At 45.5% G+C, this 24875-nt stretch overlaps 1 protein-coding gene across 4 annotated transcripts in view; it reads right to left on the bottom strand.

Moving 5' to 3' along the window:
• The window catches only part of CAMKK1 (calcium/calmodulin dependent protein kinase kinase 1), a 207420-nt gene that overhangs the window by 127805 nt on the left and 54740 nt on the right, over positions 1-24875 (bottom strand). For all 4 annotated transcript variants that reach the window (XM_075904382.1, XM_006136070.4, XM_075904381.1 and 1 more), the window contains exon 2: positions 8983-9551. In XM_075904382.1, the coding sequence (XP_075760497.1) occupies positions 8983-9450 (468 nt within the window). In that variant the 5' untranslated portion in view covers positions 9451-9551. The remainder of the gene's footprint in view (positions 1-8982; positions 9552-24875) is intronic.

Raw genomic sequence — 24875 nt, 5'->3', positions numbered from 1 at the left:
TCCAAGAAAAGACTCTTTCTTCACGGTCTCTAAGTAGGGTAAAGTTTAGATAAATCTGTTACATTTTATTGTTTTATGGTTTGGAAAAAGGGATCTGATGTCTGCATTTAAAAATGTCTTTTTGCTCTCCTTTATAACTAAGTTCTAGGCACATGGTGGGGTTCCCCCCCAAGCATATATTAACTTATGACTTTTCCATCTAGTCATGCTTGCAACAGGAATATTGTGGTGATAATAGAAGTTCTCTTTTCTTTTCTTAACCTGGCATTGGTAAATTTGTGTGTCCTGGTTTGTACTTTAGGGGTGAGATTTCCAAAGTGATCTCTCCTCTGATTTTCTTAGCAATACTTGGGTGGTGGCAGCAGGATTTTATCCCCAAAATCTAGGTGGTTAAGATTTTGGGGGGAAGTTTTATACCAAATCCTGGTAGATAAGGTTTTGGGGGTACTTTTGCTGGCTCCCACTTCTGCATTTATCGTGCCAGAGTGGGGAAGGAGCCATGACAGGGCCATTTAGGGACCTGGGACAAATCTGTCAGGGATGGTACTTGGTCCTGCTGTGAGGGCAGGGGACTGGACTCGATGACCTCTCAAGGTCCCTTCCAGTTCTATGAGACGGTTTATCTCCATATAAATTCTCACCTCAGTTCATATTGACCGAAGAGCTGGCTGTGCCAGGGTAAGACGAAATACCCAGGTATCTAAACTGGAATGAACCTTGCTGAGTGGTACTATCGACTACAGAAAGGTTTGTTCACCCTTTCCAAAAAGCAGAGATGGACTGAAGCCAGTGGTGTTATTGCTGGATGTAAATTAGGGCAGAAACAGCCTGGGAAGTGAAGAGAAAGATTCCATTATTTGAATTTCAGTAGTCCCTGGGGAGCCCTGATCACAGCTGGGGCTGACTGTGCTTAGAGTTGCCAACTTTCTAGTCCCACAAAACTGACAACTCTTGCTCCACCCCTGCTCAGAGGCCATACCCTTAGCCCCCTTCTGAGGCCCTGTCCTCTGCCCATTCCATTCCCCCTCCCCATCTCGCTTGCTCAGCCCACCCTCACTCGTTTTCACCCGGCTGGGGTAGAGGGTTGAGGCATGAGGTGTGCATGTGAGGATTCTGTCTGGGGGTATGGGCTTGGGGGATGAGGAGTTTGGGATGCAGGAGGGTGCTTTGGGCTGGGACGAAAGGGTTTGGCGGGACGGGCGCCGGGGTTGTGGTATGGGGGGGGGGGGGTGAAAGCGTAGACTGAGGAGTTTGGGATGCAGGAGGCTGCTCCAAGGGCTCAGACTGTAGGGTGGGAATCAGGGCTGGGGCAGAGACGTGGGAGGCTGAGGGGTTTGGAGGGAAGGAGGATGAGGAGGCTGGGGCAGGAGGTTGGGGCCTGGGATGAGGTCAGGGCTGCAGGCTCCTGGCAGCACTTACCTCAAACAGCTCCCAGAAGCTTCCCCCATTCTGGCTCCCAGGTGGAGGAACAGCCAGGCAGCCATGGTTCCCAGCCAATGGGAGCTGCTGAGCTGGTGCTAGGGGTGGGGGAAGTATACAGAAGCCCCTAGGTCTAGGAATTGGAGGGGAACACGTTGCTCCGAATTTTTAACAGCCCAGTCAGCAGGTCTGACCAGAGCCACCAGGATCCTTTTAAGACCAGGCATTCCAGTTAAAAACTGGGCACCTAACAACCCTAAATACGCACGGTACTGCACACGGAAAGAGAGATGAAATCCTCTGGGAACACATCCCCTTACCCACACTGTATACTGAACAAATGAAAGGTTCTAGAGCGTGCTGGCAGGGAAAAGCCTGAACTGCAAAATGTACAGATTAAACTCTGAAACAGTGAGCCTACACATTTCCAGAGGACTCTTAAAACCCGAACCATAATATTGCTGGTTTTCAAAACAGCCCAAGATCCCTCTGACTAGACTCCCTGCCAACGTATCCCTTCAGCTCTTCTTGTTGCAGTGACTCTCCATTAATATGAATGACGCTGTCCACAGAATGCAGCTTGTTACGTATTTCAGTCATGATGTACTGGGGCTCCTAATAGCCACATTAAACTGACCGCTAAAAATGAAGCGCTGAACAATAAAAACTGCTACTGGAGCAGAGACATGAAGGCCTCTGCATCTGCATTTCAAACCAATCTTCTTCTTTTTGAAAAGCAACACCTATTGACTGAGATACTGATTTTATATATGGGAGTGTTGATTCTTTTTGAATTTCCCTACAGATTGAAGCTTGTTATAAATATATTCCACTGCAGTTACCTTGAAATAAATATCATTCCCAGCACTGTAAAAAGAAAAATCACAGAACAGCAGCGCTGGCACACAAGTCAAGTTAGTTTTCTGAAATTTGTTCTGAACCTCCATTATAACATTTTCCTGAGGTTAAAGAATCCTGCCAACAGCTATAGTTTGAGTCATATATTCCCTTTTATTGGTGCAAGAGTGCAATGAATTCCTAGCCCACTGCTCAGTGACTCACAAAGGTCCCCCATGCCAAAAAATACAAGTAATAATACTTTGTACTTTTATAGTATCTTTCATCTATAAATCCCAGTTTGAGCCTCAAAGGGAGCATGCAGAATTAAACAAATTCTTCAGAAGAAGAAAATTAAACTGTAGGAAAGCTACGTGATTTAGCCCAAGGTCATTCAGTAACTAAGTAGTAGAGTTTGAATTAGAACCCAGAGTTCTGACTTCCAGGCTCATACGCTAGAGATAAAACCATGCAGCCTCCATAATAAGGAGCTATCCTCCACCTTCAGCTAGACCTCACTGGCCGCATAATCACTAAGCTACAGGGAAAGGTGACTAAGCTAGGGGGAGAGGTAGATACATTGAAGGGTAGAGATAGGGTCCAGAGTGACCTAGACTGAATTCAGTTCTCTCCTTTTATTGTAGGGGAGTGGGTAGGGTAGGGGGAGAGGTAGATACGTTGGAGGGCAGGTATAGGTTCCAGAGGGACCTAGACAAATTGGAGAATTGGGCCAAAAGAAATCTGATGAGGTTCAACAAGGACACGGACAGAGTCCTGCACTTGGGACAGAAGAATCCCAAGCATGGTTACAGGCTGGGGACCGACTGGCTAAGTAGCAGTTTGGCAGAAAAGGACCTGGGGACTTGGGCACCAGCAAAGGAAGCACGTGCTTGGGGCGGCACATTTCCAGAGGCAGCATGCTGGCCATACTTGTGTGTACTGTGCCGCCCCCATTCTGCCCCCCATCCGCAGTCACCTGCCAGCAGCAGCCCCTTCCACATGCCCCCCCATGTAGGGGTCCCAGCACCCAGGCAGTGCCCCATAACCCCGGCCCTCCACTCTGGCACTGCCAGAGTCTCTTTCCCGTGGGCCAGGACCTGCGTGTGCCCCGCTGCGCATGCTGATTGGCCAGCCGGCGCCACGTCATAGACCCGGCGGGGCCCTGCAGAGGGAATAGGAGAGGGAGGGGCACGGGGCCCTGTGGGGGGTCGTGTGCGGGCATCCATCCAGAAGGGGTGGCCAGGGAGCCCTAGCCCTTTCGCCCCTTCCCACCTGGTCACTGCGCTTGGCCATGCAGGGCAGCAGCGTCTCCCCGGCTCCCGAAGGGGAAACTGAGGCAGCAGGGAAGTGACTTTCCCCAGGCCAGCCGACAGCAGGGCTGTCCCTGGTGCCCTGTATCAGAGGCAGCAAGTGGGGGCGGTGGGAAAAAGGAGGCAATGCTGGGGGGAGCTGGCTTAAAAGCCGGTTCCCCTCAGCACCATCTCCACGGTGTGGGAGGAGGGGACAGGGGAGGCAGAGCCACAGCAGTCCTGAAGCCAGGACTGTTTTGTTCCAGCTCGCGCCGCCTCCGGGAGCTAACCCTGCTACGGTTCTGTCATTTAAATGTAGTAGGAGCTGGGCCGTCTGTACGCCTGGCTCCTACACTATTTAATCCGCAGAGCCGCAGCGGGGGTAGCAAATGCCCCCCCTTATCGACTAAACTCTCCCACTCCAAGGGATGCGAGTACATGAGAAGACGGCGAGATTGGAGAGCTGTGGGGGTGTGGCCCACCTGAAAACCTACCGTCTTCCTCAGTCAGACATTCTAGCTGCTGCTTCCAGAAGGAAAGGAGATTGGTCCACACTAAAGGTGTGGAAACCACCACAGAGCCTCCCTTTTCCCTTAACTACTTGAGTGATCCCAACTGTGCTGGGTTAATGGTACAGGTGATGGGGAAGGGGGATTTCCCATCCCTTGGAGGCAGGAGCAGACAAGGCCATAAGATCAGTGTAGTCACAGATTTTCCATTCCATCATCACCTGCTTCTGTCCATCTTCAATCCCTGTGGCCCCCAAGCATAGAAGGATCTCAAAAGGAGCAGAGAGCTGCAATAAGCCAGGGACCCTCAGACCCTTGTACTCTCCCCAAATCCTGTTCCCACTCCACTATGTGCAGAAGGCCAATCCTGATCTCCATAGTCAGGGACCTCCCACTTCCATGGAGGGGAAGGCAGGAAGAGCCACTAAATTCTTCCTGTCCAATGGTGAAAGATGAAACGTGGCCTTGAAATCACTGGTCACTGGCCTGTACTGGCTTGGCAGCTGTCCTGCAAAGAGTAGAGAAAGGAGGAAGGAAAGAAAGAGGAAGACAAAGTGTAGTAGACACAGGAAGCAAAAGAGGAAGAGAAACGTGAGAAAACAGGCATGTGGCCAGAATGAAATATACATGGAGGAGATGGATTCTTGAATGCTCAACATCTACAAGTCGGGAAAGATTTTCAAAAGAGTTCAGCTCCTATTCAGGCGACAAAATAAGTGACCAAATGGGAGCTGAGTAGGGCTGGCCAAAAAACCAAGAATTCCACGTTGCAAAAAATATTTGTAAGTTCAGAATATGTTTTTGTATTGCATCAGAACAAGATACAGACCTTTCAAAAAGGGCATTCACCAGAGATGGGGTGAATCCAGTCCTTGCTCAACCTCCTTAAGAGCAGGGACCTGAACCTGGGTCTCTCTTGCTCCTGAGATATTGGCTCTTCTAGCATGGGGTGTGTCTCTATAAATTTTACCTTGGATCTAAGACACCTGACAAAGCTTTGTGAAAGCCAGCCAGTTTCACAGTGGGGTTTGTAGAATCTTCATCACAGGAGATATTTACAAGCAGTTAGACAGATACCTGTCAGGGATGATGTAGCTGGTGCTTGGTCTGGCCGTGAGGACAGGGGGCTGGACTTGGTGACCTCTCGAGGTCCTTTCCAGTTCTAGGATTCCCTGAAAAGTTTTGGTTTTGCTGAATCAGCATTTCTCTCCCCCCCTCCACCCCCCCCCCCCCCCACCCCGAGGGGAGAGGAGGGAGAGAAACTTACCAGTTCTAGAGCCGAGCTCTTTGGAAATCTGGCCTTAGAAAACTTTCAATGGCCGTATGTATCTAGGAATCCCACACATTAGAGATGGAAAAGATCAATACATCTTGAACTCCCGCCTATTCGTTCCTCACCGCCAATGCAGGATTGTTGCACAGTGCTCTGTCCACAGTAACTTTATATGGTCTGAATGAAGTTGTCAATGCTATTCTGAGAGCAGGTTACACAGCCTACCAAAGGAACCAGATTGCTGGCACTGAAAACCAAAAAGGTCATCGAGCAGTTTTTAAATTATGAGCTGGGGGGGGGGGGGGGACCCACAGGTGCAAAGAAGCCCATGGATCGGACAGAGACATCCCTTAGGGGAGGGGCTATTAACAGAGATCTCTATGTCCCAATAAAGAAGAGAGGATGGAAGATACAATATGGGAAAGAGTTAATGAGAAACAGTCAACTGAAAAGAAAAAAAAAAGCTTCCCATTCTATCACATCATGTAATGGCAGAGAGCTAAGTTTTTTAAAGTGCTCAAATGCAAATGCTAGAAGTCTAAATATCATGGGTGAACTAGAATGCCTCATACTGAATGAGGATATTGATATAATAGGCATCAAACAGAACCTCGACGGAATGAGGACAATCAATGGACACAGAACAGGTCATGCTGGTAGGGGGGTGGCACTGTGTGTGTGAAAGAAACTGGAGAATCAAATGAAGTAAAAATCTTAAATGAACAAAGCTGTTCCACAGAATCATTATGGATAGTAACTCCACGCTCTAATAATATGAATATAGCAATAGGGATAGATTACCGACCATCCGACCAGGATGGTGATAGTGACTGAAATGTTAAGGGAGATGAGAGTGGTCATATAAATCAACTCAATGGGAGATTTCAATTATCCCCATATTGACTGGGTACACATCACCTCAGGAGAGGATGCAGACAAAGTTTCTTGACACCTTAAATGACTGCTTCTTGGAGTAGCTGGTTCTGCAAACCACAGGGGGAGAGGCAATTCTTGATTTAGTCCTAAGTGGAGCATGGGATCTGGTCCAAGAGGCTGACTATCTTTGGGCCATTTGGAAATAGTGACTATAATATAAATTGAACATCGCTGTGGTGGGAAAAAACCCACAGCAGCCCAACACTGTGGCATTTAATTTCCGAAAGGGAAACTATAAAAAAATGAGGTTAGTTAAACAGAAATTAAAAGGTACAGTGACAAAAGTAAAATCCCTGCAAACTTCATGGAAACTTTCCAAACACACCATAAATGAGGTTCAACTTAAATATATACCGCAAATTATAATTATATATATATATAAAAAGAAAAGAAAAGGCCACACAAGTAAGAGGACCAAAAAAAGTGTCACTGTGGCTTACTAGCTAAATAAAAGAAGCAGTGAGAGATAACAAGGCATCATTCATTTAAAAAGTGGAAGCTAAATACTAGTGAAGAAAACAGAAAAGAGCATGAACCCTGTCAAAGGAAGTGTAAAAATATAAATGGGAAGGTCAAAAAGGAATTTGAAGAACAGCTAGGCAATTGTTTTTTTAAATAAGTACATCAGAAGCAGGAAGCCTATTAATCAACCAGTGAGGCCACTGGACAATTGAGATGCTAAAGAAGCAATCAAATATGATAAGGTAATTGTGGAGAAACTAAACAAATTCTTTGCATCTGTCTTTACAGCTGAGGACATTAGGGAGAGAGTAAAATTTGCAGAGGGTAACTGCTCAAAATAGTTAAATCCAAAGCAGACTATGACTATGACCCAAAAGGGTCCCACTAAACTAAGTAATTGGGCAACAAAATGGCAGATGAATTTTAATGTTGATAAATGCAAAGTAATGCATATTGGAAAACAATCCCAACTATACATATACAATGATAGGAACTAAATTAGCTATTACCACTCAAGAGAGCTCTTGAAGTCATTGTTCTCTGAAAACATCCACTCAATGTGCAGCAGCAGTCCAAAAAGCAAACAGAATGTTGGGCATCATCAAGAAAGGAACAGAGATTAAGACAGAGAATAACTTATTGCCTCTATATAAATCCATGGTACACCCACACCTTGAATATTGCATGCAGATGTGTTTGCCTCATCTCAGAAAAGGTATCTTGGCATCGGTAAAAGTTCAGAAAAGGGCAAAAAAATATGACAAAGATATGGAACAGCTGCCATATGAGGAGAGATTAATATGACTGGGACTTTGCATTTTAAAAATCATGGGTGATGTGGAGAAAGCAAATAAATAAGTTATTTACTTGCTCCCATAACACAAGGGGCACCAAATTAAATGAACAGGCAGCAGGTTTAAAACAAACAAAAGGAAGTATTTCTTCATTCAACACACAGCCAACCCATGGAACTCCTTGCCAGAGGATGCTGTGAAGGCCAGGTCTCTAACAGGGTTCAAAACCAAGCTAGATAAATTTATGAAGGAGTGATCCATCAATGGCTACTAGCCAGGATGGGCAAGGGTGGTGCCCCTAAGACTCCGTTTGTCAGAAACTGGGAATTGGCAACAGGGGATGGATCTCTTGATGATTGTCTGTTCTGTTCATTCCCTCTGGGGCACCTGGCATTGGCCACTGGGCTAGATGGACCTTTGGTCTGACCTAGTATGGCTGGTCTTATATATACACACATTAATCTTTCATTATGCAAAGCTTTAAAAAAAAAAAAAAAAAAAAACCAAGAAAAAGCGCTCCCCAAATCCCTATCAAAGGATCAGCACTGTCTATGAGCACTTCCTCTATTATTCAAGGACTGTACTGCTTGTGTTATCATAGACTGCTGGAAGCCTCAGTGAGCTCTGAGGTGTGAAATAGGACTGTGTAATCTGCACAAAGCTATTTGGTGGGACTCTGTCAGAATCCATGCAATCCTGGAAACACTGAGGAATTATTTTGAAAGTCAATAAAAATGTAACCATCAGGAAAGGGCGATCATAATATATTTATGCTTCACATGTGATTAACTCATGTCCCCAATTACCACCAACCTTATTCAGGTGGCATGATGGGAAATGCACGATCTCCACACACACAAACCCATAAAATAATCATGACAAAGCTGCCACAGCAGATAAACTTCTTGAGGGCACATGCTGTAAAAAACCTCCCAAGGAAATCCATTTGAAACAAGCCTTACTGCTACTTAAAAAAAGAGAGAGAGAGAGAGAGAGAGAGATGACAAATTTAGCTTACCAGGCTGACGCTTCTACTATTCCACTGCAATATAGTAGTCAGGGGCGGATAAGAGTTTTGCGGGGCCCAGGGCATGGGGCCGATTGAAGCGCGGGGCCCGAGGCAGCTGCCCCCCCTCGCCCTGCCCTATATCCGCCACCGATAGTAGTTATAAGAAAGGAATTAACTTCAATGAAATAACTCATGCGCTGAGCATATGATTATGTAGCTTACTGAATTAGGACTTTTATGATCAGATGGTCCATTTACATTGGAAGTAAAGACTGCTTCAACTCTTGAAGGCACAGAAATGTAGGACTACATGTTGTTTATTCATACTTTATTGTTTGGGGGCATTTTTCATAAGTTAATTTAGAGCCACAGAAACTGTTGACTTTGGAGGCTAAAGTTTCTTAGCAGCAGGGAGAAAAGAAAATGCTGTCAGTACAGCAGAGGAGAAACCTACCTCGGCATCCGAGATGGCGATCCGGTTGGACTCGATCGTTGGTCTCCTCACTATGCGTGGTGAGATATGTGTTAAAGGTCCAGTAGCATAAGGACCGTAGCCTGGAGCATTGGTAGAAGCCAGGTAGCTTCCTGTAGGCCTTTCCTGAAGAGACAACTTTCTGCTAGATAGAAGCGGCCTAGTTGGAGCTCTCCTTGGAACATTCATCCGATGGACATCCTCTGGCTCTTGTGAAGGCAAAGGTTCATTTGTTACCATGTCACTATCAACCCCGTTCCTCTGCATGTCTGCTACACCGTCAGAAAAGACTGCATCGTTCTCTTCTATTGCTTCCTGAACACTTGGAACATCTACATTGGGCCCAAGAGCAACATCGATGGCTGCTACTCTCTCGACCAGTTCAGCCTGGGTGTCTTCGCAGCCTGCGTCTGCACCTTCATCAGTGGTATCGGCAGGCGAATCTCCCATAATTGTGTTGACTTTCCAGGTCTCAGATGACACTGCAGACAGCTGCGCTCTTAGGGCTCATGGAAAACATGTGTCATGAAGGACTCTCTCCACATGGATATCTGGAAGGGAACACAATGAAAGATCACTGACTGATGGCATCAGCTAAGCAAGGATGTAGACAAAACCTCCAGTAGCAGGCATGGGGAAAATTGTCAAAGAAAATGAAGGCAGAACGTCAGCAGGGAGCTATAAGTTAAATAAACATCCAGAAGGAAAAGCAAAACCAAATCAACAAGCTGGTTACAAAACATTTATAAGTGAGAAGGGCAGAATTTTGTTCGCTGATCTGCAAGTCAGCTGAAAGATGCTTCTGCTTTTCATAGCTAGATCAACAGATAGTGCAAGTTTCTAATAAAGAAAGGAGGAAATGAGTACAGCCTCTGAAAAGAATGATGACAGGGATGAAAAGCCGAACATTGAACCTTGTTTTAAATCACATTTATAGGTACAACATGTCAATTCCATGGTCACTGCATTTCCTCCTACGTGGTCTGGGAGAGGACCCCTTTAAAAGTTTCTGGCTCCCAGCTGTTGCTTCTGAGTGGAGACCCATCTCTCTCTCCCTTCTGACAGGGATTTTTAAGGCTGCACAACCCTCATCTCCCACAGGCGAGTCTGCCAGAAGGCTGGCACTAGCGCTTTGCTTTCTCTCCACAGGCTTTGGACAGCGAGTTGCCAGCAGTTACCACATAGCTCCTTATAAGCAAGCGCATTTATTCTTAGAGTGAAAGCATTAAAGAGAAATATACAAATAGTAGAAACTTACACACATGCTAAAAAGCTCACCATTAATTCTCCCCACAAACACCAACAAAGGGCTCAACTTGATTTTCTAGAGGATTACAAGAAAGGCAGTTTAAGATCAGGTTATTTATCCAAACACCTCAGCGTGAACTAGACTACTCAAGACTCCTGGGAAGCTGATCTCTCTCTGGAGGTGTTAGAATCTGAACGATCTCCTCTCATCGTCCCTACTGTTTTTACTTCATGGAGGGAGAAGGGCAAACACAGCCCAGCCATGGAGTGCATACATCTGACCCATAATGAAATGTAAACCATTTATACGTTTAATAAAATATGGTGCTCAAAGATATTGCAGAAAGTTCCCCTGAACTTGACACATGGAAAAAATACTGTGAATCAGCCATTCTTACTGAGTATGTCAAATCTATAGTCACGTAGGACTTCAAGGTAATGACTACATTGTTCCTGAGGGCATATCTATACTTAGCAGAAGATTGACGCTTTGAAAGCTGATCTTCTGGCGTTCGATTGAGGGGGTCTAGTACAGACCTGCTAATCGAACGCCGAGGGCAGCTTTTGCTGACGTCTGGTAATCGTCCTTATACGAGGAGCAAAGGAAGTCGATGGGAGTATTTGTTCCTGTCGGCCGACCTGCTGGGTCTCATGTAGACCCGACCTGAGAGCATAGATCTCTGAACCTCGTGCTGGGAAAAAGCCTAGCTACTCGCACTAAAAAGAACTCCCCTTCTGCTGCTAGCAATATCTGGTCAATGACAAACAGTTAAACCTTACTGATTCCAGTCACTCAGGGGCACTCACACACTCTCACATATATCCAGTTCATTACTAGTGTGAGTTGCATTATAAACATGACAAAGATTATCTCTACTACATACTGAAAGGATGATGAGCAAGGGTGAAGTTAGCTATCCAGTGGTTACATTAACCTAACTATCAACTACCTCAGACTATAAAAAAAGATAAGGTCCAAAAAAGGGACCAATCATATATACTATATCACTATCACCCACTAATCATCCCTGATCACATGGTGCTGCAGGAATATGCATCTGAATCCCTTAACTCATTTTTTTTGTCTGGTTAATCCTAGCATTTCTCTCTTACTGTACTTCCGTAAACATAATCCACAATGTAGAGATGTTAAATTAAGCTTAATTAACTAATTGAATAGTCGATGGGATTTCTATCAACTATTTGATTAGTCTATAAGGGTGCTTCTGCCTTTGAACTATAGCAAGAACCCTACTGGACTCTTGCTACAGTTCAAAAGCGGAAGCCCCACAAGGAGTACGGGGCTTCCTTTTGAAATGTACAAGAGCCCCAGTGGGGATCTTGTACATTTCATAACATAAGAATGGACACACTGGGTCAGACCAAAGGTCCATCCAGCCCAGTATCCTGTCTGCCAACAGTGGCCAATGCCAGGTGCCCAAGAGGGAGTGAACCGAACAGGTAATGATCAAGCCATCTCTCTCCTGCCATCCATCTCCACCCTGTGACAATAAGAAGCTAGGGACACCATTCCTTACCCATCCTGGCTAATAGCCATTAATGGATTTAACCTCCAGGAATTTATCTAGCTCTTTTTTAAAACCCTGCTATAGTCCTAGCCTTCACAACCTCCTCAGGCAAGGAGTTCCACAGGTTGACTGTGCACTATGTGAAGAAAAACTTCCTTTTATTTGTTTTAAACCTGCTGCCCATTAATTTCATTTGGTGGCCCGTAGGCTCAGGCGCCACAGGGAGCAAGGGGCAGAAGCCCTGCAGGGAGCACAGGATCCGCAGGGACTCCCCCGCTGACCCTACGCTCCCTGCGTAGCCTCAGCCTTTGAAACGTACAAGAGCCCTTGTATGTTTCAAAAGCAGAACCACAGCAGAAGAGGTGCGAGCGGAGATTGCTTCAGTCCCCGCTTGCGGCATTTCCCACTGTGCCTCTACCTCACCTCCCCTATCCCCTGTGGAAATGGTGCTGGGAGGGAACCAGTTTTTAAGTCAGCTCCCCCAGTATCAGCTCCTGCTTCCCCCCTTGCTGCCTCTCTCTGATCGAACCAGTGGGGGGGGGGGGGGGGGAAGGGCAATCAGTCGCATCACTAGTTGACTACCCGATAAGCTGCTTATTGGATAGTCGACTAGTCGCTTACATCCCTAGTACTATGAAAGAACAACACCAGCCTGCTTGGGTCTGTTGCATGCAAGTCAAGTTGTTAATTATTCGTCAAACACTGGCTCTGATTCTGATGTCACCTACACCAGCGTGACTCCAGTCTGAATGGAATTCGGATTCACACTAGTCTGTAAATCAAGACCAGAATCAGCCGGCTGCCTTCAATCCAGGCACACACAGGACTTCTGCTGTAGATCAGTGGGGATCCTGTGCACAGATCAAGGGAAGGTCCTGGCCCTAAGCGATCAATAAATGCACAATTCAAAATAACAAAGCTGAACTCTGCTGCAAACAGAGCATACGAGAAAAACTGCACCAGCAGGGAAGGAGATGGGGTCTAATTTTGCCTCGAATTACATCTGTGCAACTCCATGGACTTCATCAGGGCTTTATGGGTATAAACAAGGGCAAGGTTTGGCCTGCAATCTTAACCTCAGACCACATGCCAACAGCTAAGAGTTTTCATTCTTTGCGAGCATGCTAAGTATCACAGAATGGAAAGTAGCAAAACTCAACCCTCCTCCCTTGCAGTAACACTGTTCTCCCTCCCATAATCATTCCCTGCTCTTTCTGCAGTTATGTTTTAATAAAGTGACAAAAATGTCACAGTTGTTAAAAGCTGTAATCAAATGGCAGCTCTGCTGTAAAAAGCATTTATTAAAGCAATATGAAGCTATTGAATTTCAAAGGGCGAGTCCCCGTCAGAGAAAAGGGATGCTCACACAGAAAGGAACGAGAGAAATTATTGATACCACCAAGAGCCCAGTAATGTTCCATCAATGGGAAGTATGCACCATCTGGATGAGCTGCTCACAGAGGAATGCTGCCTTCACACAAAACATATATGTCTGCATACTGCCTTGGCTGATTCTTGATCACAAACCAGCTGGTCATCACCCGACATGGAGCACAGGGAGCTGGAGGGCGTAGCCCTGAGACTGTGCTAGTAACTCTGTCCCAGCTTTGTACTTGGTGGCCGGGAGATGGGAAGCCTGTGAAGAACTCCTTTGCATCGCTTGTATGGCTGGACTGTGCACCAGAGTCAAGAGTTTTGGCTCCTAGAGAGTAGAACTGGCCTGTATCACAGCAAGGGAAGGAGATGAGTTCTTATGGATTACAGGCTGCACCTCTAAAATCCAGGACACTCTGGTCTGGCAACATCCATGGTCTGGCACACTGCAAGTGGAGTGCGGGGCCGGGAGCGGACACGCAGCTCAGCTGGGCTGGGGAGGGAGCCAGAAAGTCCGGGGAGGGCAGCAGCAGGGGGCCAGAAATGACCTTCCCTGGTCTGGAAAGATCCCTCATCTGGGACCAGTCATGTCCCGAGGGTGCTGAACCAGGGAGTTCCAACCTGTGCAAACAAGAGACAGGCCCATCCCACACTCAGTTTGTTACCAGGCTGTCAAAGAGATTCAGCATTAGGATCCAGCTCTGGACAGAGGTGTGCACCACACAAACCGATTGACTCCAGCTTCAGCACTCACTTCTGACCAGACCAAAAGAAGCCCCGAGCCATTTAGTCTGATGTGCGAGAAGGTCAGCTGAGAGCATAATTAATCACCATTCCAGAATTCCTACTGATTTCATCCTCCACTGAGGATTTAGCTTGAAGATTTAAACCTGGCTTTGATTTCCTTGTTAGAAAGAAATTAGGTTGTTCCAAAACCCAGATACCGCTCTGCAGCACGCTGAAGGGAAATGTCTGAAGGGAAGCCTTTTAAACTAGCCCCAACAGGACCTGAATGGACTGCAGGTGTTCTGATTAGCCTGCATCTCTTTTGCTTCTGGAAGGCTCTTAATTGACTCTAGGATCCACCTGCTTACTTTGCTTAGCCCCCCACACTCTTGCCCTGCTCAATCAGGGAACGGAAAACTATTTGTCTAGTGCCAAGTATATGTGCCTATCAAACTACCGTAGTCCATTCGGCTGGGTCTGTCAAAGAAGAACAGGCCCATAGGCACTTACAATTCACCTTGATCCCTAAAGAGAACCAGTTATAAAGAAACCAACCCACTACAGGCAGTCCCCGGGTTACATGGATCCGACTTACATCGGATCCCTACTTACAAACGGGGTGAGGCAACCCCGCACTAGCTGCTTCCCCCCAGCAGACCAGGGAGACGCGAAGCTACGCCCCTCCCCAGCAGACCAGGGAGACGCGGAGCGGCTTTTCTCAGCAGACACCTCAGCTTGAGAATAAAGGACTGAGGGAAGTGAGGTGTGGGAGAATAAAACTGAGCTCTGGAGAAATGTTTGGCTAGAGTTTCCCCTACAATATGTACCAGTTCCGACATACATACAAATTCAACTTAAGAACAAACCTACAGTCCCTATCTTGTACGTAACCCGGGGACTGCCTGTACAGCATTAAAACCTCCACAGTTTTTTTTTAAATCTGCTGGGACTGATTGGGGATATTTGTGAGGCTGGGGCGTTAACGCATTGACTGGCTAAAGTAACAACTCAATCTATTGCACAAATTCCCCCTCCCTCCCCTCCTCGCCACCAGGAAAGACCCCGAGGCATTTGGGCTGGTGGTGTGAAACGTTTTTTATAGTAATGCCTGTGTTACACTATGGTTACTCTATCATATCCTCAGGCCAAGTGCCTCAGTATCTCAGTCTTTCAGAAAGAAGCTCACTGCATGCTCTCTCTTCTCCAACAGACATGTCTGATTATTTTAGAAGAGAACAAAAAGAAAGAACAAATGGAGGATTTCCACAAAAGAGGATGGTGGGTGGCTCCTCTGTAGCAATCTCTGCTGGGTGAATACAAAATGGCCGCCAGTTTCTGCTAGCAACATGGTCCTTTGGGATTTAAAGAGTTAGTGCGCAGAAACTGACTTAGAAGAATTGTCTAAGGCATAGGATCACAAAACGACTACTGCCTGCTGCTGGAGGTTTCTGTGGGAATGTAGGACTAAGGAGTATGGGCATGTTGCCCATGAACAGAGCTATCGCCAGCAGGGTTGCCAAATGGTTTCAATAAAAATACCGGACACACTTGACATTACATCACAATCGACATTACATTGCATAGAAAATACTGGACATTTATATGTTCTCATTTATATTTTCTCAATTTGTTTCCTGAACAGAAAGCTCAAATACTGGATTGTCGGGTTCAAAACCGGACACCTGGCAAATCGCCAGAGGGCCCCTTGCACAGTGTGGAAATGCAGGGCCTAAACTATAAGTTACTTTACGTGTTAGTCCTCCCCACACCCAAGAGGAACATGGACTGACTGAACATGATTCAGCACTACATAACATTGCAAATGAGGAGTCTTTCCTTCTGTCCCACCGCATCTTAGTGCGTTAGTGGGTGAGCCTTTTTGCTTAAACCTGGCTCACTGTCTCAGGACTGGGCTCCAAGCCATTTTCAGAGATATTGCCACTCTACAGAATGATTAATAAAACATTAGATTCATACAGTGCTTCGTGGCACAAGATCTCAAAGCGCTTTACACATTACGCAAGTGCTGCTGTAAGTGGCCCATTGACTTAAATGGGGCTACCCCCAGATCTGGAAGTTTCAGCCCACAAACACCTAGGGTAGGGACCATCTACTAATTTTGTGTCGATACAGTTCCTAGCTCAACTTTGCTCTGATCTTTGTTGCAGACTCTAAGCATTAGTATAATGCAAGTGACTAATAGTAATAGTAACAAGCCAGATGATGCTTTGCATATACCAACCACCACAGTAACCAAAGTTTGTATATATCACTCTACAAATCTGCTGAATTCAATGGAAAATTAGTTTGTCTCTCCAGCAGGGTTTGGTGTTTAATTGATAGGGGGTTTTTATACAGAATTCTGCAGCAGAGATATAAATCTCTAACAATTCTTAACTTGGTTCAACTACAACCTTATAGAAAGATCCTCATCAGAAGGATCAATACAACTGATTTCAGGATAAGCAAACAAAATACCTATCCACGCTCATTTTACATTATACAAGACAGCACCAAATGGCGAGTATTTCCCTGAAGCACAATCTACAGCAAACAGAGCCCCAAGTCTGGAAAACTTGTCAGGCATAAGGTTACTGCTTATTACCAGCTGGGTCTAAATAGAAACCCAGAGTGCCTACCTCAAGTGAAACAAAGCTGAACTGCAGTGTCGCTATCTATAAACCATATCCTATATCCGTGGTCATGGTGCTTTAGGCATGGTCATCTGTCTGATCCCAATCAAAGCTAAACATCTGCCTTAGATCAAAGGATTACATTACAGTCATGAACCACAGCTACAAATAAGCTTATAGGAGCAGAATTAATTTACTTCCTGATATCTTATTTTTTATTTTTCTCTATAAATGGAGTTATTCTCCTGCAGCACGCAGACCATCACTTTAAAGTGTAATATGTTTTCGTGCAGCTCAGCAAATTATTTATCAAATGGTTGCACGTTTTCCACATATGCTCTGCCCAGAGCACAGCATGAAATATACATTTAAAAGGACTGTGATTCTGAAAAAGATCTCTGTGTACTGGATGCGGAACCTGGAGGAGAATGAATTTAATTAGTTTTGCTGCTCAATAAATTACTTGCAAACACTGATTGAAATGAAAGTGGCAAATTTGCTTCCATGTTTGGTTCTCTTGGTCAACAAGAATTTTCTTCTTTAGATGATGGATGAATAAATTTGTGATTAAGGCACCTGCAACGCTAGTCATCTGGGTTCGTTGTAGCTCTGCTACAGACTACCCAAGTGACCTTGGGTGAGTCACTTAATATATTTGTGTGTCTCTGGCTAGCTGTTCCCAAGGCATGAGAGAGATAGAATAATGCTTTTCCCGCCCCCATTTTGCTTGCCTTTTCTGTTTAGGTTGTAAGCTCTCTAGAGTAGAAGCTGTGTCTCAGTATGTATTTGTACAGGGACCTGATCTGTATTGTAAAACAATGATTAATAATAATGAGTGCAAATATTTGCATTGGAACCATTTGGGTACCCATCCTGAAACTCCCTCTGAGTTTGGGGGCTGATTTTCATGGTTCATTAAAACACAATCTCTGGAAATCAGTTAAGCAATCAAAATCACTAGCTGCTTTTGAAAATAATGCTCTTCAATGCTGTTAGATACACAGCTGCATCCCCTGGTTTCTAAAACCACTTGCTAATATAGGGCTGTGACAAGAGATGCCTTTACTGGTCTTCAAAAATATACCCAGGTTATATGGTTCTGACATGTGCCATAACAGCTACCTAGATTCCACTCCAATTCATCTGATGAAGTGGGTTTTACTCATGAAAACTTATGCTCTAATAAATCTGTTAGTCTCTAAAGTGCCACAGATTCCTCATGGTTCTAGCTACAGACAGTTCTCATTACTGGGTGGCTGCTGTGCTTAAGATACTCAAGATACACTTTCCCCCCCCACAAACAATTCTAAGCTCCAAAGCTGTTATTCTTTTCCTTATGTCTAGCTGCTTCCCAAGGTCAGCAACACAGTATGACCAAAAGGTCGCCTACCACCGCCTCCTTCGCCAATAGAATGTACAAGGAATCAGCCTTTGTAAAAATTCATTTGCTTCTCAGCATCTGCAAGAAGAACCCCACAGCATCTCCCAGCCTCAAGCAGCCAAAGCTGAATAAACAAATAACCAGAGGACAAAACAAGAAATAGCCAAGAGAGAGAATTCTGGAGATTGGGGGTGGGGGAAAGGAGGGGAGGGACCTGTGCATGCACTAATGTGGCAGAGAGTGAGAGCATGGGGCGAGGGGGGGGGAGGAGAACGGGACGATTGAGGACAGAGGCTTCAGCAGTGTAACTGAGAATGCTCAGTGCAAGCCAAGCACAAAATGGGGAGGGGGAGAAAAATCAACCCCATCTGCCCCCCCTTCCCATCTTTATCCGGGGCTACTAAGGCACTGGACAACTCTACTTTTTTGACAGACAACTTGGCAGTTAGCTGACAGAGCACTGTATCTAAATCCTATATAAAAGAAACAAAATTAAATACATATTAGACCCACTCAACTCTAACACTAACGTATTTGGATACCTTGTGGCAAGTCACTTAAGGAACACTGGTTAGCTTTAAAATTGGAATGTATATGCTTCCTTTGCTACTAACTCTGTGGAAAGAGAGAGACCCTGTCAGGACCCCTGGGCTCTGTCTCAGCTCTGGAAGGGGAGTGGAGTCTAGTGGGTTACAGCAGGGAACAGACACATTCCACCTCTCCATAAGAATATCAGAATGGCCATACTGGGTCAGAGACCAGAGGTCCTTCTAGTCCACTAGCCTCTCTTCCAACAGTGGCCAATGCCAGGTGCTTCAGAAAGAATAAACAGAAGAGGCAATCATCATGATCCATTCCCTGTTGCCCATTCCCAGTTTCTGGTAAACAGAAGCTAGGGATGCCATCCTTGCCCATTCTGGCTAGTAGCTATTGATGGACTTATCCTCCTTGAATTTATATTGTTCTTATTGGAATCCTGTTATGGTTTGGGCTTTTCCACCATCTCCTGTTCCACAAGTTGATAGTTTTAAATCTGCTGCCTATACATTTAATTGGGTCAGCTTCTCGTGTTATGTTAGTGAAGGAATAAATAACATTTCCTTTTTCTATTTTTCCACACCATTCATGATTTTTAGACATCTTACATATCCCCCATCCTTTAGTCATTTCTTTTCCAAGATGAAAAGACTTAGTCTTGTTAATCTATCCTCATATAGAAGCTGTTCCTTACCCCGAATCACTTCTGTTGCCCTTTCTGTACCTTTTCCCAATTCAATACATCTTTTTTTTTTTTAAGATGGGATGACCAGATCTGCATACAATATTCAAGATGTGGGCATGCCATAACTTTATATAGCGGCAATAAGGTATTTTGACTTATTACCTATTCCTTTCCTAATGATTCCCAATAGTCTGTTAGCATTTTAGTTTTTAGACTGCCACAACAGGGCTACGTCTAGATTGGCATGATTTTCCAGAAATGCTTTTAACGGAAAAATTTTCCGTTAAAAGCATTTTCAGAAAAGAGCGTCTAGATTGGCACGGACGCTTTTCCACAAAAGCACTTTTTGCGGAAAAGCGTCCGTGCCAATCTAGATGCGCTTTTGGGCAAAAAAGCCCCGATCGCCATTTTAGCCATCAAGGCTTTTTTGCGCAAAACAGTACTGTGCTGTCTACACTGGCCCTCTTGCGCAAATGATTTGTGCAAGAGGGCTTTTGCCTGAACGGGAGCAGCACAGTATTTCTGCAAGAACACTGACAATCTTACATGAGATCGTCAGTGTTCTTGCGGAAATTCAAGCAGCCAGTGTAGACAGCTGGTAAGTTTTTCCAGAAAAGCAGCTGATTTTCTGGAAAAACTGGCCAGTCTAGACACAGCCCAGATGTTTTCAGGGAACTATCCACAATGATTTCAAGTTCTCTTTCTCGAGTGGTAACAGCTATTTTGTATGTATAGTTAGGATTATATTTTTTATGTGCATTACTTCGCACTTATCAATACTGAATTCCATCTGCCCTCATGTTGCCCAATCACTCAGTTTTGTGCAATACCTTTGTAACTCTTTGCAGTCAGCTTTGGATTAGTTCCTGTTCAACTTCTCATAAATGTTCTTGAAAAAGGGGTGAACAACAGTGGTCCAAATGCAGCTCCCTGCAGCACAACACTCATTCCTACTCTTTCCCCCTCTCCCATCTTTTAAGTGGAGTACCCGACATTGCTTTCATGATGATCTAATGAGCCTTCAATGACTTGAATGCCCAGCTTTTTGTTATTCTTAATCACCTCCCTCCCTCTTTTATAACAAACTCCCTGCCCCAGATGCAAAGCTGCAAGCAGCTCAGCCTCTGTGGGTGTTCAAAGATGGGAGGAAGACCCTAAATGGTGCCCTTGATCAAGGCAGACTACACAGACTCTAATCTCTCTGAGTTTTGTTCAGTGTTTGGACAGCACCTAGCTCAGAGGGGCCTGGATCCCTGACTGGAGTCCCTAGGCATCACCACAAAACAGATAATAATTACGCCTTGTTTGGATTGTCTGTACAAGTCAGCCTCCTCCTCCCAATGGGTTTAATACTCTCTTGTGGATAGCACTCCCTTGTTATTTTAACAGATAATGACTTGCTTTACTGGGCAATCACATGATTTTGCTATTGTAATGCTTGTCTTTCTTCTTCCTTTATTGCCCCTCCCTCTTTTTTTATTGGTTATGATTTTGCCATGGCTGGATATTAGACTAAAAGCAGGAATCTTCATCTATTTCAGAATGCTCTTAAGATTAATTGGTGAATGGTGACAGGAAGGATGGTCTTTGGTTATGGCACTGCATTGGAACTCAGGCCTGGTCAACCCTCATAAGGAACATCAAAGCAAGATATGCAACTCCAGCTACATTAATTTCATAGCTGGAGTCAATGCGCCTTGCTTCGCATTTCCCCGCCGTGCCCACAGCAAACATTCCCATCAGCTTCCCTTTCTCCTTGCACAAGCAGGAGTACTGGCAGCTGGTGAGAGCACCCACTGAGTTCAATTTATTGAGTCTTAATTAGACTCCAGAAGATCGATTACACTAAATGGAAGATTGTAGCGGCTTCAGACAGCCTCAGAAGATCTGGGTTTAGTTCCCGACTCTGCCACAGATCAACTATGAGACCTTGGGCAATTCACCTAACCTCTCAGTGTCACAAAAGTCCATTTGCAAAATGACAATACTACTAGCTCCTTATTTGGCCAGGGGTTGCCAACCCATGGGTCTTTGCTTAAAGAAATGCGACTCTTGCTAGTTCTGAGCTGCATGGCCAGACTGCTCACGGCCGGCCGCTCTGCGCACGTGCCCCAGCTCCTGGAGAGAGAAGCACGTGGCGGCGGTGGCTCCGGGACCCAGGCATTGGATTAGAGTGGGGAGGGGCTGGGTGTACCTGGCTCTGGGGGAGTGGAAGGGGATTGGTTTAGAGAAGGGGGCTGAGGGTGCCTGGCTCTAGGGGAGTGGTGGGGCATTGGGTTAGAGCAGGCGGGGGGGGGGGGGGAGAGACAGGGGGGAATGAAGCACCATAAACTCAAAGTCTTCATGGATGCAGAATAAGGCAGCCAACACAGATGCCATATTTAAATTCCAGGGCAAAAAAAGAATGAGCATGTACCTGGTGTACACTGTGTTTCTTTAAAAAAAATTCAAAGGCTATTGTTTGCCAGGCTGAAGCAATTATTCTGAGGTATAAGTCTCTCCCTTATTGTTTTTGAACCTCTCATATTTGCAGTCTGGGATAGACCTGAATTTTTAGAACTATTAAAAAAAAGCCATAATTTTCATAAGTTTAAAAAAAAAAGGAAACCATACCAGAGATCAACAAGATGGAATGAAACAGGCACTTCAAATTGTGCTAAATTACTTCTCAGTTCAGTTTAATTTTAAAAACCTCACAGGTCATTGTAGTAAGATGAAGGCCGAAAACATAAGCTAATGCAGCACAGGCCTGGTCTGAGGCCTAGCTAACAATGGACAAAACCTGGTGAACATAAAGCAAAGCTAAGCTAGGAGCAAGAGGCAGGCCCCAGCTCACAGAACTGAGCACAAACAGGGCTGAGAGTGCAAAACACTAATTGGTAACAGGCCCAGGTGCAGAACAATAATTGGTACGGGTCACAAGTGGAAAGCACACGGTATCATTAGCTCATTTAAAGAAGACCTTGGTGCCCACTCCTCACAGATAGAGACCCAGATTCAGGAAAGGGTCTAAAATGACAGCATGATGGATAGAGATGATCTAATCAAACCATAAGGTACGCGGTGATGGGTGGTATCTGAGTAGCACCAGAGGGTGGTAACCTGACATACATCGTCAGCCGTGAGTTGTGATTTGTTGTACCTGTATATAAGGTGGTGTCTGGGGGGAGGGTGGGGGGAGAAGCAGTCTTTGAATAACCTAGGGGGCAGTGGAAATTTCCCACTGATTGAGCCATTCCATTGTGGCAAATACATGTGCATAGTGGTTCAATAGAGACTACTGACAACTATGACTGTACTTCACTTAACAATAAACCTGGCCTGGCACCTTCGATCCTTATCTGGTTTGTGGTCTGTGGGGGCTCTTTTGGGGTCTGCTGTGGAGACTAAGTGCACAGATCGACATGGCGCACATCACTGAGCACACACACGAGCAGCCTTCTGGTTATCATCAACGGAGCCAAAGACCTGCCAGGACACTTCGGCAGTAAATCCCAACTGCCGCCTGAATAACTACAGACACAATAGGACAGTAGTGTTAAATTTAAAATACATGGTGGAGAGGCTTTTTAAGTGTGAGAATATTACTGTATTTTTAAAGGGTTTTTTTTTTTTTTTTAATTTGATGTTTGTTCTTTGTCAAGTTCTCTGAAGATCTATGGACTATCCCTGAATTTTTTTATTGTTTTTTGTCCAAAATGTCAGTAATGTTATTTTTATCACTACATTTTGTGTACTATATCTATCTATAGATATATAAAAATAAATATAGAATACGTGGCTCTTCACACTGTAGCCACAGCTACTTTGGCTCTTCGCCTCTAATTGGTTGGTCACCCCTGCTGTAGGCTCTTTGCAGCAGACACCATCTCTTAGTATGTGCTTGTAGAATATCTAGCAGAATGGGAGCTGATCTCAGCTGTGGTTACGAGGTGTTACTACATTCCAAAAATAATAAATATTAATAGCAATACTTATATTAAGAGTAACTAATGACAATTAAAAATCTCTCTTTTAAAAAAAAATATCAGCCAGGATGCTGAACTTAATCCTAAAAACTCCCATGACCAAAACAAACAAAAAAAACAAAAAAAAACACCACATCTTTTGCTTGGCATATGTGATTCAGAAAGTTTACAAAAAACTTCACAAAAAGTATTATGCTTCATCGTTGCATGTTCTAATTTTGTGATTACTCTAATTGGCATAATCAGATGCAATTACACTAATTGCATATATAAGCAATAATCAACCAAAAATTACACTAAAAAATTCTCCTTATGGAAATTCTTACAACAAAAAAACATTAGGGAGAATAAAAGAGCTGACTGGCAAAGTGAAAGGAAAGTTAGCATTCAAGCTGAAAGCCCCTAGGCCATGATGAAAGAGGATACTGCTACAATACTGTTTTACTTTCTCTCCACCTGAAATCAATGGGAGTTGTGTCGGATTACACTCAGGCTGAATTTGGACCTAATTACAGTAAAACTCCATTGGTCCGGCATCTGACAGTCCGGCACTCCTGATGGTCCGGTACCATCAGGAACCCGGAAGTGCTCCGCAGCCGGACCATTGGAGCTGCTCTGCCTCCAGCTTCCCCTATTCAGCCGCGGCTAAAACTGACCAGAGGCTGAATCCGGGAAGCCGGAGGCAGAGCAGCTGGGGCGCTGCAGGTAGGTCCCCTAGCGCTGCCCCTGGGGGCTGCGGGACCAACCCGGCAGCACCCCAGACGTCCCCGATTCAGCCGCTGCTGAAATTGACCAGCGGCTGACTCCGGGAAGCCCGGGGCAGAGCTGTTCTGCCTCAGGCTTCCTGGAATCAGCTCTTGGTCAATTTCAGCAGCGACTGACTTGGGGACGCCTGGGGCAGAGAAGCTGGGGTGCTGCCGGGTTGATCCAGTAGCGCCGAGGAGCGGCGATGCGGGACCAACCCAGCAGCATCCCAGCTGCTCTACCCCAGGCGTCCCCAAGAGCAGCTGGGGTGCTGACTGGTTGGTCTCACCGTGCCAAGGGTCGGCGTTACCCTGACCAACCCGGCAGCACCCCAGCTGCTCTACCCCAGGCGTCCCCAAGAGCAGCTGGGGTGCTGACTGGTTGGTCTCACCGTGCCAAGGGTCGGCGTTACCCTGATCAACCCAGCAGCACCCCAGCTGCTCTGCCCCAGGCGTCTCCGATTCAGCCACTGCTGGTCAGTTTCAGCAGCGGCTGAATCAGGGACACTTGGGGCAGAGCCGGACTATCGGAAGGGGGGGCTTTGAGGGGTCTGGGGTGGCACCCCCACCCCACCCAGACCCCTTATAGCTCCCCCTTCCGATAGTCCGGCATATCTGATAATCCGGCACCCCCTGGGTCCCAAAGGTGCCGGATTATCGGAAGTTTACTGTATATGGGCTCTCTGAGCCTTTGCTGAGAGTTTCCTTTCTAGCCCAGGTTATTGCTGTCCCATTATTCAAGCAATGGGACCAGAGTTCTTGAACTTTGATTGTAGCTCAAACGCATCTCTCTTTAATACTCCACTGTTGTTTCTCTTTAATACTTCACTGTTGTTTCTCATTGTATGGCTACAATAGATTAGTGTGTTGGTTCTTTCCTCTCCTTTCTTGACACCTTTGTCAACTCAGGAGTTAATTCCTGGGGAAAATGAGGCTCCAAAATTAAGAACCTGATTATCAGAAATCCTGCTGAAGTCAACCTGCGCCTCTGAAATTCAGGCAATAAAACAACTTGCCCGAAGTCACCCAGATTTGGCATCCGAGATTTGAG

This window comes from Pelodiscus sinensis, chromosome 21, assembly GCF_049634645.1.
Source record: "Pelodiscus sinensis isolate JC-2024 chromosome 21, ASM4963464v1, whole genome shotgun sequence".
Classification (NCBI taxonomy): Eukaryota; Metazoa; Chordata; order Testudines; family Trionychidae; genus Pelodiscus; species Pelodiscus sinensis.
The sequence above is the reverse complement of the archived record's forward strand: the minus strand, read 5'-3'. Positions and strand labels throughout refer to the sequence as shown.